This window comes from Tarenaya hassleriana, unplaced genomic scaffold (genome assembly GCF_000463585.1).
Source record: "Tarenaya hassleriana unplaced genomic scaffold, ASM46358v1 Cleome3, whole genome shotgun sequence".
Taxonomy (NCBI): Eukaryota; Viridiplantae; Streptophyta; class Magnoliopsida; order Brassicales; family Cleomaceae; genus Tarenaya; species Tarenaya hassleriana.
This window is the reverse complement of record NW_010966177.1, coordinates 3,452,161-3,467,622: the sequence shown is the minus strand read 5'-3', so window position 1 is coordinate 3,467,622 and position 15,462 is coordinate 3,452,161. Positions and strand designations below refer to the sequence as shown.

At 35.6% G+C, this 15,462-nt stretch overlaps 2 protein-coding genes across 8 annotated transcripts; one reads left to right on the top strand and one right to left on the bottom strand.

Moving 5' to 3' along the window:
- Positions 1-2,938: 2,938 nt before the first annotated feature.
- Positions 2,939-7,736, bottom strand: LOC104819109 (zinc finger CCCH domain-containing protein 46-like). Of its 4 annotated transcripts, none has more exons than XM_010549011.2 (10): positions 7,472-7,736; positions 5,639-6,897; positions 5,383-5,562; positions 5,106-5,291; positions 4,913-5,004; positions 4,592-4,822; positions 4,414-4,501; positions 4,099-4,311; positions 3,900-3,996; positions 2,939-3,360 (listed from the first exon to the last, which is right to left on the bottom strand). In XM_010549011.2, exons 2-9 carry the CDS (start codon positions 6,658-6,660, stop codon positions 3,924-3,926), a joined length of 2,085 nt encoding a protein of 694 aa, XP_010547313.1. In that variant the 5' UTR covers positions 6,661-6,897; positions 7,472-7,736; the 3' UTR covers positions 2,939-3,360; positions 3,900-3,923. The 4 variants fall into 4 exon arrangements, with proteins under 4 accessions (XP_010547313.1, XP_010547312.1, XP_010547315.1 ...); XM_010549010.2 differs by having other exon boundaries at positions 7,497-7,736; XM_010549013.2 differs by lacking the exon at positions 7,472-7,736 and adding an exon at positions 7,287-7,438.
- A 4,958-nt stretch (positions 7,737-12,694) lies between these two features.
- LOC104819108 (pheophytinase, chloroplastic) lies at positions 12,695-15,456 on the top strand. Of its 4 annotated transcripts, XM_010549006.1 has the most exons (7): positions 12,698-13,014; positions 13,107-13,186; positions 13,433-14,191; positions 14,274-14,500; positions 14,593-14,784; positions 14,881-15,037; positions 15,135-15,456. In XM_010549006.1, exons 3-7 carry the CDS (start codon positions 13,442-13,444, stop codon positions 15,381-15,383), a joined length of 1,575 nt encoding a protein of 524 aa, XP_010547308.1. In that variant the 5' UTR covers positions 12,698-13,014; positions 13,107-13,186; positions 13,433-13,441; the 3' UTR covers positions 15,384-15,456. The 4 variants fall into 4 exon arrangements, with proteins under 4 accessions (XP_010547310.1, XP_010547308.1, XP_010547309.1 ...); XM_010549008.1 differs by lacking the exon at positions 13,107-13,186 and having other exon boundaries at positions 12,695-13,014; positions 15,107-15,424; XM_010549007.1 differs by lacking the exon at positions 13,107-13,186 and having other exon boundaries at positions 12,698-12,959.
- The last annotated feature ends 6 nt before the right edge of the window (positions 15,457-15,462 follow it).

Sequence of the window (15,462 nt, the reverse complement as noted above, 5' to 3'; positions counted from 1 at the left end):
GTAAGTACAGTTGCTACAAAGCGGACCGAAATCGAATCAGATGATACTTGATCGAATCCGATTTTAAACAAAAGAAACAATAATAAAATAATCAAATATTAAGGTGATTGAAAAAACTAAAGTTTAAAAGAGACAACGATTCTGAATGAAATTAAATCTAAAAGTTTAAATGGTATGGTTTTTTATATAATTAAACCAAAAAAATTGACGAGATCTATTCAATTCGTATAGAATCTACGAAAATAGATTTAGTTTCGGATCGATCTCTGCTAACGCATATACGGTTTATTCTATTAGGTTTCTGTAATTATTTTCGCCCCAATTCAATATTTTAACTTGCGAAACTATATTAACTCTATAATCTAATTTCTCTAAATCTTACAAACTTGTATAAATTCTAGATGAAAAAAAATCCTATAAATTCTCCAACTTGGTTCCTGATATTTATGGAAAACTATCTTATTGTTTCTTTATATTCATCGTAATTCTCCAGAGATACGTTGATAAACATACCCAAAAAAATATCAATAAAAGAACATGCAAGGAAAAAACCCAAAAAAAGCAGACAAATAAAGTTTGCACAAAATTTTTTTTTTTTTTTTTTTTTTGGTCACCAATAGATAAAATGACAAATTTTGACATGTTGGGGGAGAATGGCGCCGCAAAATCCGATCGGACAAGAAATCTAATTAAGCAGAAGAAGTTCCCATCGTAACCACTTTTATTTAGTCTTTAAGAATTTCGAGCCAAATTATGATTGATTCTCCCTAACTTTACATTTGGTGGGTCCAATAAACGCAATTATTTGATTCCATTATTATTAAATGATAGCAGCAAACATCACATGAGGACCCCATCCCATCAACCAATCCCAATTATACATTGCATGATTAATATCAACCATTTTCAAGAAGAAAAAAAATTGTCTCTTGCATTGTGTGATGTGTATGTTTACGTCTCCCAAACATTAAAAATAATTATTTTATTAGTCAAAAGATTATTTGGCAAAAGTGAAGACGTACCAGCTTGCAGCCATCAATTAAATTTTGAAAGATAGATTTTGTCTACCATACTGTATAGTAGATATTTATTGACATATATTAACTTAAAAATATTAGATTTTGTTATATTGAAAAATTTCACGAAGAATCTGTACACTACAAGAAAAACTGTAATTTGCGACAAAACTTGTGACGGATATATCGGTCGCAATAAAATTTACGACGGATAGAGACTGAGTGACAGAATAGTGAAATTGAAATTCTATCGCGGTCGAACGCAATCGCAAATATTTATCGCAAATTGTCGGACGGACACCTACACATATTTCTATCTTAATTTGCGACATATCGTTATTCTTATTGCTTGCGACATATATATATATATATATATATATATATCGCAAATTGAGGCATTTTTTGTAGCGTGTAATTTTGTATTAGAAAATACAATACTACTAAAAATTTTGTTTCGTTATAAAACTAGATATTTAGGGGAAATGCGAGTCTGTAATTCAAATATAAATAAAATATACATGATCTTTGTGCAAGTAAACATTTCGTTCTATAATAAATTTCTAATTTTATCAAAGAATATTTTAAAATTGGTGGAATGTCCTAATTTGGATCATTAAAAAAACTTTCCGTTCTAGAACAAATATTGTTTGTGTATAAATTATAAAACATGATGTTTTTTTATATTGAAATACAATTTTATTATGGAAATATTTTGTTTGTTTCGAGTTTACCAACTATTTTGTTTCATTTGTAAATAATCGAATCAAATAAAAAATAGAATTTATTATTAACAAACCAACTTTATTTAAACTAAAAATCAAAACGCCTAGTTTAGGTTGATTCCGGTGTGAATCAGCCATTTTAAATCATAGTAATTAGGGCCTCTTTTCAAATTCTTTGCAAAATAGGGGGGAAGAAAGTTGAGAAAAAAAACCTCCACACGATTGTTGCGTTCCAAAGTTTTGCAAGCTTTTATACAAACATCGAGGGGGGAAAAGGGTTTAATGTAAAACAGTAAAATTGCACTTGGGGGTTGATTTAAATATTTATATTGACGTCGTATGAATATGCTATAGTCGCAAACTCCAAAAGATTCTTGTCCGCTTTTGTGTCCATCTATGCATTCATCTTTTATCTCTATGTATATCCACACATATATGGATGCATGTGTATATATACACACTCTGTTTATTATCGATTTCTAAAAGTAATAAATATTACCGAAAAAATAAATTCCAATTTGCATCTTATAAGACCAAAAAAAAAACAGGAAATTTATTGACAGAAATAAAAGGAGGAGACTCTGTCGGGAGATCATGAAGCTGCCCACTCTCTAACATGCAAATATTTCCTTGACCGATGTGTCATTTGTGTGTATATGTATATGTACAATCATATTTACTTTACTTCATATAAATAAAAAATAAAAATAAATTATACGAGATGCGTTGGTCTGTCCCTGGTATAGTCGTCACATGGGAAGTGGGCCCACAAACAACTGGCATGTCAATTACAAAATCTATCTACTTTGCCCACTCAGCATCAGCATCACTCCATGTGACGAGTGGGTCCCACGCAGACAATTTTTCACTTTTCCCTTTTTGCCCCCCAAAAAACATTAAATTTTTCACCCCATGAATAAATAATTCATGAGAGAAAGGAAGGAGAAAAATAATAAAAGCAATTTGCTCTCCCCACTTTTGCTCCAAAGCCCTCTATTTATTATTTAAATTATTATTTGAAATTCAATTTAAGAAGATTAAAATTACACTGACTCAATTTTCCCCAACGCACGATCAACCATATAATAATTGTTCCGCAACTCAAGAAGAATTAACCAATGGTATTTAGTCGTAATTTATTGAAAAACAGTGAGGCTTTTGTTCTTCCGTTCATTTGAAAGATAAATCATCATACCATGCTATGGTTGACTCTCCATTTCATTCCTCTCTCCAAAGGGAGTTACATTACATGTTACATATGACTGATTGCTACATATAGTATATATATATATAAGTGAAGAAGTATTGTAATTTCTTTTCACTTCTGTCTTTTTTTTTTTTTGCTTCTTTCTTTTTTTTTAATATAAAAAGGATTAAAAATAGGAGAGCACGTGACTGCCCCTCCTCTGCTGCGGCTGCTGGGGTTTGTTTTATAATGTATGCATTTTGGTTGTATTGGGGGGCAGAGACACACATGATGGATGGTGAGGATGGATGATGATGATGAAAGTAACATGTCTTTTGGTGGTGGTAATGGAGGAGGATCTCTACAACATCTTTTTGATGTGAGGTTACTTTTGTTTTTCTTTGGTTATTTTTTTTTATCAGCTTCACACCCTTCCCTGCAAAAAAAAAAAACCAGCTTTCACAAATTGATTGACTATTTTACCAATATTATATCCATATATACATATATGTATATATTGATGCTTCTGCAATCAGCTAGAGATACGAGTAGACCAACTTGATGACTCTGCCTTTAAATAAATCGCAATAAAATCATTTGTTTAGCCAAATAATTAACCCAAAACATATATTAAAAGAAAAGAGGAATCCAAGGAGGACTAACCTCGCTTTGTATTTACTTAAAAAAACGCATTTGAATACATAAAACAAATAATAAAACCGAAATTGGATGGATTATGATTAAAAACCCTTGAATTTTTTTTAAAGTGATACTTTTGTTCGACAATTTAGAATCTGAATAATATCGAAAACAAAACCCAAATTCACAAAATAAAACCTCGCGTTCCATCATCGAAAAGGTTTTGGTGTTTTTCTTGTCGACTTGAGGTTTTTCAAGTCATTAAACCTAAAATATTTTTCTCACCTTTTCTTTTTTGCACAGAAACATCGAATCAAGGAAAAAGAGAGAACGCACCTAAAATCGAAGGAAAGCTTATTATCAGATTCCGACAGGGCACGTTGGACCGCCGTTGCCTGTGTACATTCCGATTGCCCCATGCCCTGATGAGAACCTGTCGTATCCATTCCATTTTGTAATCTCAAAATCTCATATTTATAACAAATCCATACCAGAATATATATATATATATATATATACACGTATCGAGATTCACCTCGGCATTTGGCAATTGTACGATTTGAACGACGCCATGTCTATCGCACTGTTACTATTACTGCTAACACAAGAAGATGAATACAAGTCTTTGTTGTTGTTGTCGTCCTGTGACTCGTTGTTGTCTCCGGCCGAGAAGGGGGAGAGGAATTTACCGGCAAAGGATGCTTTCGTGGGCGACGCAAACAGGCTGTCGGGTAAATTGTGTTCCAAACTGAAGAAGATCGGATTATGCAAACGTTCCCAGAAGAAAATTCTGACAAAATCGTCGATTCAAGAAACGTAGAACGGTAGAAGTTGTGTTCAGTGTTCATACCTTTCTGCAGGGCTTTCTTTTCCGTTACCATGATCCGAAGATTCTTCGGAGCAGAACCCGTTAATCTCGGAGGACGAGTTCATAGAACCTGTGGCGACATTCACAGAGTTAAACCGATATCGGGGGATTCGAGTTTCTCTTCGAGAGCACGAAATGATACGAAAAGAAGTGATTATACCTAGAGGGAGAGGTTCTTGGCCACGACTGAACGGAGAAAGAGGGAGCGACTGATTGAAGAGGCTCGGGGGATGGAGCGAGTTCCCAGTGGATAAAGTGCGGTGATGGTTATGCTTTTTCACATCAAGAATCTGCAGATTCATCAATCTCCTGCTCTGAAGCTCAAGGGCTTGCTCTTCATGCTTCCTTCTCCATATATCTTGGCTGTTGTTGTTGTAGAAAATCCTTGCCCCTTCGCCATGAATACGAATCCAAGATCAGAACTATTGCATAACAATGTAAAGATTTGGAAATTTCATCCCCGGGCTTTCGAGTATTTTACCGAGGCTGAGATCGAATGGGTCTCTAGAATCTAGAGCAGTAGGGGTACCACAAGGTGACAATAACTCCACCCGATCCAATAGTTGCTTGCTCCTTAAGAAATCAACCAAGAATTGCGTAAACAACATCGTTTTCTGCAATTTTTCTCTCTTGAAATCGAGAAGGGGGATGAGTTAGGGAGAAAGAGAGTGTACCTGTACTTGTCTGGAACTTTGCCTTTCTCCTTGTAAGGCTTTACAAGAACTCTTGCATCACAAACAAAGTGAGGGTTTCCTTTCGCGAGGATGGTTTTCACTGTCTCTGGATACACGAATGTCACAAACCCGAACATCCTCTTCTGCTGGTAAGGGATCCTCACATCTTGTACAGGCCCGTACATGCTGCACAAACAAAGAACATAGACAAGATTCTATTTCATGGGCGAAGGAGGGAACATAACAGGAAAAAAGAAGGATAATCTGAAGAAGAAACCTGAAGTAGTTGGAGACATCTTCCTCCTTGAATGTGCTGTCAGCAGGGAAAGTCAAGTAGATCTGTCTGGAAGCCGGGCTTGCCATGGCAGCAGCACTGTAATCGCTCCTCTCAAGCCTTGATCTTTCAAACTTGTGCAAATCTTCATCCATCATCAGAGCAGCAGCAGCTGCAGCAGCTCTGCAATAACAAAAAAGCCCATGAGAATCTACCCAAATGTGCAGGAAAATTGAGTTCAGAACCTCATTTTGCTTACCTCTGGGTCTCATTTTGTTGCTGCTGAAGAAGAAAGTTGATCCCTTTGGGAGGGTAAGGGAAAGAAGAACCACCCATGAGCTGAGAAGCAGATGGGAATCTTTGGTGGTGAGAAGCAGATTTGGATCTGAGAATCTCATGGCACTGCTCCATCATCTCAATCTTGTTTGGAGAGCCATTTTCAAATCCACCAGCTTGGTCGCCATGGACGAATCTGCAGCTACTTCCATTTTTACAGTACCCCCTTGCATAGTACAAGCATGGCCTCCACCCACCAAGCCCTGAAACAGAATCTTCACTCGGCAAGACATCCGAAACTGAGAAGCTTCTTCTATGGAGAGACCCAGATCCCCAATAATGAGGGAAGAGTATGGGATCTGCGTTGGTGTTTCCATTTCTTGCAGGTGGGCTTGAGGACAAGTCAGGCTGCTGGTAATAAAACGGCTGCTCAGATGAGTTTCTCGGGCTGACAAGATTGATAGAGGGGTTCATGTTACTTTTGTTGTCATTCAAGAAAGAAAGCTGTTCTTGAAGTGTGAAATCATCCATGACATCACAAGAAGCTCCTCCTCCATTGCCATAAAAGGGTAAAGAAGCTGGGTTCAGAGAGGAGCCTCCGCCTTTACTGGGACTGACCAAGGTGTCTCCACTTGGCAAATCAGGGGAAGAAGAGGAAGAAGAAGAGCTGTTTGGGATTGTGAGGGGAGGGATGTTAGCAGAGAAAACCCTTGAAGAAAAAGAGCTCTGCCTAGGGTTTGGTAGAAAAGGAGATGGAGAAGAAGGTGTTGAAGGAGTAGGAGGAGATGTAGACGAAGAAGAGAGGTTAGGAAGAGAGAGACTGAGCTCTCTTTTGGCCTTGAGAATGACCGAGTGGACAAGAGCTTCAGGGCCAAAGGCCAATCTTATCATCTCCTTTTCAGCATGGTCTTGCAGAAGAAGCAGACCCATGATTCTTGAGGCATTTTCTGGGTCCAAGCTTTGGATTCTTGAGAACACTATCCTTGTTGCTTCATAATCATCCATGGCAGCTTGTTCTGAACTGCAGTATCAGGTGAAGTAGTTTGCTGAAGTAAGAAATTTCTTGCTCACTCCCAGTTTTCTCTCTGTTCGAATAGCTTTTTGTTGTTTACAAGTAATTTGTTTTCTCAACTACAAAACCCTAACCTACCAAACAAGAAGAAGAAGAAGAAGAAGAAGAAGAAGAAGAAGAAGAGCTATAGATCTATCATCTTCTCCACCTTATGTTTTCCTCACTAATTCCTGCAAAATTCAGATGGAAGGGAGTAAATAGAAGAGAGGAGAGAGAGAGAGAGAGAGAAGAAGTGGTGATTGGAAAGAGAATTCTCGTGTGATTACCGAAAAAAAAAAGGGAGAACAAAAACATGGTGGAGATGTCATATAGTCAAAAGCCTATATAGAAGAGAGAGAGAGAGAGAGTAAAATTGTTTTGAATTTTTCTGCAGAGGAAAGCAAGAGTAAAGAAAGAAAGAAAAAACAAAAAGAAATTAACTTTTGCACACACATATATATCATGATGCTCAGATAAGCTCTTAATCATCCAAACATTTCCAGAAATGCCAAATCCAGAGGCTAAACTTGAAAAAAAGCGACAAACTTTATATCACCCATGAGGTAGATTTTTTCCTCACCTGCTCATGCTCTCACATGTATCTAGAAAATGTTTCTGGAAAGCCAAACCCAGAAGCTTAAATTCAACAAGGAACAAACTTTACCATCTGGGTTTTTTCTTCTCTTCTCCCAAAATTTTCCCGGAAAAGATGAACCCAGAAGCAGAAAACGAAGAGAGAGAGCAACAGAAAGCAATAAAATTTACCGAGTATTTTAATTTAATTCCACACCTCTCTAAATCATTCAAAACTTTTCCACAAAAGCCAAACCACCGCCTTTTTCCATGCCCACTTGCAGAGCTCCAAAAGTTGCAGAAGATAGAAACCACCGAATAATCTCTCTCCCTCTCTCTCTCTAGAATAGGAAAAAAAACAGAGGAGAAGCAGTGAGAGAGACACTGAGGTAGATTTGCTTTGGCTTTGAATTTGAGGAGCGCTCTCGGGTCCGTCTGAGTGCGTCGCTTCAAATGACGCTGAGCGTCCTCTCGCATCTAAAGCTACCCCGTCTGACAAAACCACTGTTTACTGTCCGTATTCCAGCTCCAGATCGAGGCCATGATTGACCCCACGCGCTCCCTGTTCGCGCGTAACCTTCACGCTCCCATGGGGCTCCATCAACGTGGGTGGATGTGACATAACCAAAAGACTCTCTTTCCAAGCATTCAATTCTCTCTCTTGTGGAGTTTTGTTCTTCATGGCAACGGAGTCAATGCCTCTCCAATCATAGATATTAGATACACAATCCCTAGCCCCCCTGAAAATTAATTAGCTAATTGTATTTATTAGTTAAGATTCTATACAATACAACTCTCGCCCCACAAAAGATTTTAGTGTCAAGTTTTTTATGAAACTTTTTTGCGACATATGTTTGATTCGAATCTTTTTTTTGTGTGGATGAAAATTTTTACCAATAAATAGAAAACGATCCAAATACATACAATAATGTTTATGAAGTATACACCTATGACTAAAAATTACATATATAAATATCATGGGTGTGTGCATGGAGGTGGGTTTTTTGTTTTTTCTCTCTAATACAACAATTGAGAATTGACAAGCCACGTCATCAAATCTGAACAATATGTTAAGTAAAATTATCCAATTTTCGGACATCTAAATAAATTTGATATCCACGAATATCTCACTAATGAATTTTACGAACTAAATCATCAACCGAATTTGGATTCTAATTTCATTATTTTACGTTTAAATATCTAAAAAAATACAAAAATACTTTTATATTGTCATTTAGTCTAATGCTGCATATATAAAAAGAAAACACTTCAACAAACAGATCTTTTAATTCAAAGTTGGACGGTAGAGACATAATCATGGCAAGTATACAATTGAAGCATATAATTAAATTAAATTTGGAAAAAGGAGAAGAAATAATTTTAGTAAAAGTTTCGAAAATGGAAGTAAAAAAAAATACTATGAAAATGAAGAAAATGGCTCTCATGAGTGTATCAAAATTCAAAAGCATAGAATGGACCAATCCCCCACATGGGGGTGTGTTGTGTGTGCGCCCACCATGGCTATTATTTTTCTCCAATCATTTATTTTTTTTTTACATCCTTCATTTCATCCAAAAATAATTATTGTACCAATGACATAATTTCATAAAGTGCGCATACATATACTCGAAACTCAATCAAAAATCATATAAAATTTATTTAGAAAAGACCATTTCTTCTATTTTATCAAAATTATAAAGAAAAAAGATAATATAACAAAGCATATGTGATCATGATACATAATAAGCACATTCACCTACTTTTTTTTCGATAATCAGAATGGTTCTCCGGGCCTTCGGCCCCATTACATCCACTCTAGGTCCGAGACCAGCCTTTGTATATGGACCATTTTGATCCAGAAATTACATCTCTCTTCACCAGTGGAATCGAACTCATGACCTCGATGATAACTTTATCACCTCTCAACCAATGGGTCACCAACTGTTGGATCACATTCACCTACTTACTACAAAGTGTTTGAATTTATGTTAGTTAATTACCAATTTTTAATTCCTTATGCGCATTCCATTGATATCAACAGTGATGCACCCACCAACTTAACATGTCAGTAGAAACCCCAAAAAAAAAAAAAAATTCTAACGTCTCAAATATTAAATTTGAGCAATGAAGATTCAGTTCAAAGGGATTTGTAAAGCACAAAATTACGAGATCGCCGAATTGAAAACATTAGTTGTATGCTAATTTTTGGTACCGTGATTACTTAAAAAAGGATTTTAAAAAAAGTAATATGATTATTAAGACCAACATTTATGTATGGAAATTATGGTCAATGAGACATCACGTGTCTTTGCTAACATATATTTCCGATCTTTAACCAAAAAAAAAAAAAACATCTCTTTCCGATCGATATTTCCGCTTTTCGCTCAACGAGTCACGTACGCATGCATGCCACGCGAAGGATTGCTACACGCATCCATGCTCATTAGAATTAGAAATATATAAAATATTATAGAATATTTTTTATATATAAATCAGCGGAGAAGAAAATTAAAAATAGACGAAGATAATTTTTATTAGGGTTTGTCTTCTAGAATCTAAGAAGAAAAAAAAGTATCGCAATAGAAAAAGGGAAAGGGAACTTAATAATATATAAGAGGGAGTTGTTTCGAATCCTTTGAAACATAGCTCATGAATCAAACGAATTCCAACCAAAACACCGATATGAACTATAATATTATTGGATTCAAATTTGGATAATTTAACCGATAAAACGTATGTAAATCGTCTTTTCTGTATGAGTTTGAATCTCGGGTTTAGAGAAAAAACGTATATTTCAAATTATATAGTTGAATTTCGACCACGAAATTAATATGGATCTTGATAAAAATAAAATACTCGAGTATTTAAAAAACTATTATATAATTGGAACGTTCTCTCTCGTGGTGTTCGTGGTGTTTGATAGAGATAAAATTTGAAGTGGAAAAATCGAAAATGTTTATTTTGTCTTATATAAACGGGAATTCTAATATTTAAGATTAATTATATCATTAATTTATTCCACTAAATAAAAATGTAACTAAGTACGTCAACAATAAAATTTAATAAACTCAAAAGATCATTAGTTCGTTTCTACCTGTAAACTATAGGATCTATATATAGATAACTGCTCGAGAACCAAAAAAATGTACTTCATTGTTAAAATTCAAATGTCTTAGAAAAATAATAATAAGTGTGTTTTTCTCATAATTTTTATATGTATGTGAATGTGGCAATACGACGCTGATATATTTCACTTGGGGATATTTGACTTTGTAGGTGGTCGGCACTCGGCATATCATGCCGGGCGAATATTTGCCATAACTTTTTTTTTTGTCGCATATATTATATATATATACACACATCATAACTCTAAGAGTATATAACAATGATACTTTCAACGATTCCTCGAATATTTTATATCCAAATTAACTAATAGCATTAATTTTTACACCATTTTTTGGCTAATTAATTTCTGACGTTATTTTATTTATGATGGTTGATTGTTTTGCATTTGTATGGGAAACAAACAATTGTTAGAGTTTCCTAAATAGTTTTACTGGCATAATAATAATAAATTATAAAATAAACGAAATGAGCGGTCGCATAATCAAACGCATCAATCATCAAAGTTGTAATCTCCTCTCGTTATCATTGCTTTGTTGTATATAGCAAAATAAACGTAATCCATGACATAGTGATGTGATTATATTATTTATTACATTATTTCGTATTATTGTTTCCACCCCTAAAGTATTCCTATTTTATTTTATAAAGTGCTTTTATGCTATAATAAGCGTAGTGGCCATGATTGCATCATTTTCATTGATTTTTCTATTAATGTGGAAAACAGTTAACTATTAAAACTAATTTTCACTCAAATCATGAAGAAACATAATCATTCCCGACCACTACATCGAATTTCCTTTTTCTTTTTGGTAATATTTGCCCCCAATTTCATCTCTATGATATTATCGTTTTTTAAAACTGAAAATAATCAGACACATTTTTTTGATGAAAAAAAATAAAATTACCTAACACATATTCGAAATGATTAAAAAAAAAAGAAATATAGTATAAGGATAAGGGTTGTATAACCAGACACATATTCTATTTCTATATATCTAACCTTTAAAAAAACATAGAATAAGGATCAAGGACAGACGTTTAAAGGGCCCATCTTCCGAATATTTCAATAAAACTAAAATGGGCCCATAATTCATTAGCAGAATTTGTGCGGCCCAAAATGTTGCATACAAAAGGGGAAATACAGTGCGTGTATATATATATGTATGTATGTATAGACGGGGAGATTAATTGCTTCGGAGGACGGGGGTGGTCAGTGGTCTTGTCTGACAATTGGGAGAAGGCAAAGACGTGTAAGGTAAGCCTATGTTGTGTGTCCATGCACTTGCCAAGTGTTTGGTTTGACCCTTCGCAAACTTCCCATCAATGTCTGGAATAATTGATATATATATATAAAAAGTCTTAGATTTTAATTTTTTCTATTTATTTTCTTAATAAATATAGTTTCAAACTAATAGTATATTTAAGAAAAATAAAAGTTAATAATGACATTCTTTTATATTTTAATAAACATAATAATTTGAATTCATTTTTTTTCTATTTAGTTGTTCAAAATATATTTTTTTTATAAATTTAAGCAAATTCGGATCATCAACATAAAAAATTATTTTTAGACTAAAAACTCTTATCTACTTTTGTATTTATTTTAACTTCAGTCGATTTAGATTTGATTTCAAATGAAAAGTATTTTTTTCAATAAAAGTTTATAAAATGATAAATTTACGAATGATATATCCATCATTATAATAATTCCAATATATAGACGCTACCAATTTTTTCCTGCGATATCGAGTATAAAAATATTTGTGTTAAATCGGAAAATCTAAACGAATCATATACCACATTTTTAACTCATGTATTTGAAGATAAAAATTGATTTATTAAAAAATGGTTATAACTTTTTTTTTATCTAGAAGGTTTGGTAATAACTTTTTTCCAAAGAAAATAATTATATATATATATATATATTATGTACAAGATAATATCAATTTCTAAAAAATAAAATAAATAAAAAATTAAGAATTTAGAAACTTATTTTTTTCACTCAAACCAACATATTATGTAAAAGATAATATCATTTTTCTAAAAATAAAATAAAAATGAAGAAATTGGAATCTTATTTTTTTTTCACTCAAAACCAACATGTAGATCGAAGTGGTAGTGGGAAACTGCGAAAAATAAAAAAAGAACATATGACGGAAAATATGAATATGTGGATAAATTACGTTGCAATAATGCTTATATTATGACAACATTTTACCTCTTTTTTCTCGGAATTTTTAATTTTGTAAGGTTTTAGCCTGCAAAGTTTTGGAATTTCTCGACAATTATTCTATGCGCTATGTGTGATATCGATGAAAATAACATTGGGTAAATCGTGGGAAAAGGGTTTAAAGAAAATCCAAAGTTTGTGGAGAAAACAGCGAAAAGCCGTTGTCTTCATGCACCAAGATTAGGCTTTAACCAAACTAGCAAGCGACCGAAGCTTCTCTTTATCTTTGGATTGTTCCTGAATCTCACAGATATACGCGATTGATTAAATCGTCGCACAATCAAAAACCCATCTGATGAAATTTCAAGCTTCTGCAATCTAAAGGTTGGAAAAGACGAGGTTTTTCCGTGATCGATCGATTGATTTGGGTTTTCCAGCGGTTGGGTTTCTTTCTTTTACTTTCTCTGTCTCGATTTTCGTGTGAATTTGATGGAGTATTTGCTTAGGAAATGGTTGTTTTTGTTCTCTGAGGTTGAAGCGTCTGTTTGGCTGCCAAGAAAGTGCTGGAAAATGGAAGGGAGCTGATAATTTTGCTGTAATTTGAATCTTAGGTTTGACAGAAGGGTTTCACGGAAGATCGCTGCAACCTTTGTTTGATGATGTTGTTCGTGTTTAATCTTTGTTTGCCAAATTACGGGAAATTTGGATTTCGCTTGATGAAATTTCTGTAATCGTCTCTATGATTCATTCCTGTACTCTGCGGATTGGTTTTCAGTTTTATGAATCGAGAAAGTCTTGTTCTTCGAATTTGAATTCTTCTGAGATTACACATGCCTTATGGAACTGTTTAATTGCAGGAACTTGTTATGGAAATTATCTCACAGAACACTCCACTGCAGATTCATGTGGTAAACCCTAGTTGTAAATCAGTCAAGAAAAGTGTAGATTCTCGTCGATGCGTTCTTCGGACATCCATGAACGTTAAAGTTTTGTGCTTTAATGCTGGGAAGAGAATTGGATCTCGGGAATTCTCTTGGTGTGAACCCTTTCGATTCAGCAGTAGTAGGAAAGGTTTTAGATCTTCGAAATCGCTTGACGGCACAGGGAGATCGAATCTTGTGGTTAGGAATGGAACCACTGATGGTTATGTTATTGGCGGGGACGAGGATGTGGGAACTATAACCAGAAGACGGGAATCAGCCTCGAAGGTTTTGATCCCGGGTTTGCCCGATGAATCGAATGGCGAAACAGGTGCTCCTATCAGTAGCTGTTACTGGGAATGGAGACCTAAGCTCAGCGTACACTATGAGAAAGCGGGTTGCGAAAACGTGAATTCTCCTGCAGTGTTGCTTCTCCCTGGTTTCGGTGTTGGTTCATTTCACTACGAGAAGCAACTCAAGGATTTGGGAAGGGATCACAGAGTATGGGCGGTTGATTTTCTTGGGCAGGGTTTGTCCTTGCCGAGCGAAGATCCAACTCATGTGCCAGATGAAAAAGGTGCATTGGAAAAGAAGGAAGCGTTTTGGGGATTTGGTGATAAAGCCGAAGAGTGGGCAAGCCAGCTTGTTTATTCTCTCGATCTATGGAGGGATCAAGTTCGATATTTCGTAGAAGAGGTAAAAAAAACAGTAGCATTCATCAAAACTTGAAACATTATTTTGACGCCAAGTCGGTAAGAGCTTCTGACCTATGTTGTAGGTTATCGGTGAGCCCGTTTATATTGCAGGCAACTCACTTGGAGGGTATGTAGCTCTTTACTTTGCGGCAAGCTATCCGGATTTGGTAAAGGGCGTGACTTTGCTCAATGCCACGCCGTTCTGGGGTTTCCTTCCAAACCCGGAAAGGTTTCCATTACTAGCTCGCCTATTTCCGTGGTCCGGAACATTTCCTCTGCCTTCGAGAGTCAAAAAGCTCACAGAATTAGTGTAAGATATTCAATCCATCATCTTCGCCTGGAATGAATCATTGTTAACTTAAGATGGTGATCGTCAAATAGTCTGATGGTTCGGATTTTCAGGTGGCAAAAGATAAGTGATCCCGAAAGCATAGCAGAGATTCTCAAACAGGTTTACGCAGATCATTCGATGGATGTGGATAAAGTATTCTCTCGTATAGTCGAGATCACTCGCCATCCTGCTGCTGCTGCCTCGCTTGCTTCCATTATGTGCGCTCCCTCGGGTCAATTATCGTTCACCGAGGCTTTATCTAGGTAAAGAAAAATTTACCATCCTTCCATCTTGTTCTTCTCCCTGGGCCAACTGATCTTTACCATTTACTGAAGAACAGTGTATGATTGTTTCCAAAGGTGTAAAAAGAACAATGTTCCAATCTGTCTCGTGTACGGAAGAGAAGATCCGTGGGTGAGACCGATATGGGGATTCAAGATAAAGAAGCAAATATCCGAGGCTCCATACTACGAGATCAGCCCGGCCGGTCACTGCCCTCACGACGAAGTCCCCGAGGTACGTACGAGTAACACGGCTCGGGCATTGTGGCATTCGAACGGTACATCTGAAAAAAAAAACGTATAGGTTTTGTGTTGTGTTGGATTACGAGCAGGTCGTGAACCATCTGCTTCGCGGGTGGATCGAGCACTTGGAATCCGATGGTTCGATGTCGCTACCGCTTTTGGACTGCGAAGAAGAAGAAGATATAGAATCTGGCATTGATTGGGAAGTGGAATTTCCGAGAGACGGTGGCAGGAAATCTGTGAATCTACGGTTCTATGGATCCAAGTATTCGCTCTGGAGACAAGTTGGTTCGTACTTGAGTTCCAGTTTGAGTTTGGTACGGAACAAGTCTCCTTAGGACAAAGCATGTTAACACTTGTCTGAAAACAAGAAGGTTAGATGTAAATTATAAGACGTGCAAAATTGGTGGGGGGGGG

Excerpts from the sequence above, each read along its gene's own strand:
- LOC104819109 (XM_010549011.2), bottom strand. The coding sequence starts at position 6,660 with ATGGATGATTATGAAGCAACAAGGATAGTGTTCTCAAGAATCCAAAGC. Across the intron at positions 4,502-4,591 it reads CCAAGAACCTCTCCCTCTAG|GTTCTATGAACTCGTCCTCC; the intron begins GTATAATCACTT and ends ATGTCGCCACAG. Across the intron at positions 3,997-4,098 it reads TACAATTGCCAAATGCCGAG|GTTCTCATCAGGGCATGGGG; the intron begins GTGAATCTCGAT and ends TGGATACGACAG.
- LOC104819108 (XM_010549007.1), top strand. The coding sequence starts at position 13,442 with ATGGAAATTATCTCACAGAACACTCCACTGCAGATTCATGTGGTAAAC. Across the intron at positions 14,501-14,592 it reads AAAAAGCTCACAGAATTAGT|GTGGCAAAAGATAAGTGATC; the intron begins GTAAGATATTCA and ends TCGGATTTTCAG. Across the intron at positions 14,785-14,880 it reads TTCACCGAGGCTTTATCTAG|GTGTAAAAAGAACAATGTTC; the intron begins GTAAAGAAAAAT and ends TTGTTTCCAAAG.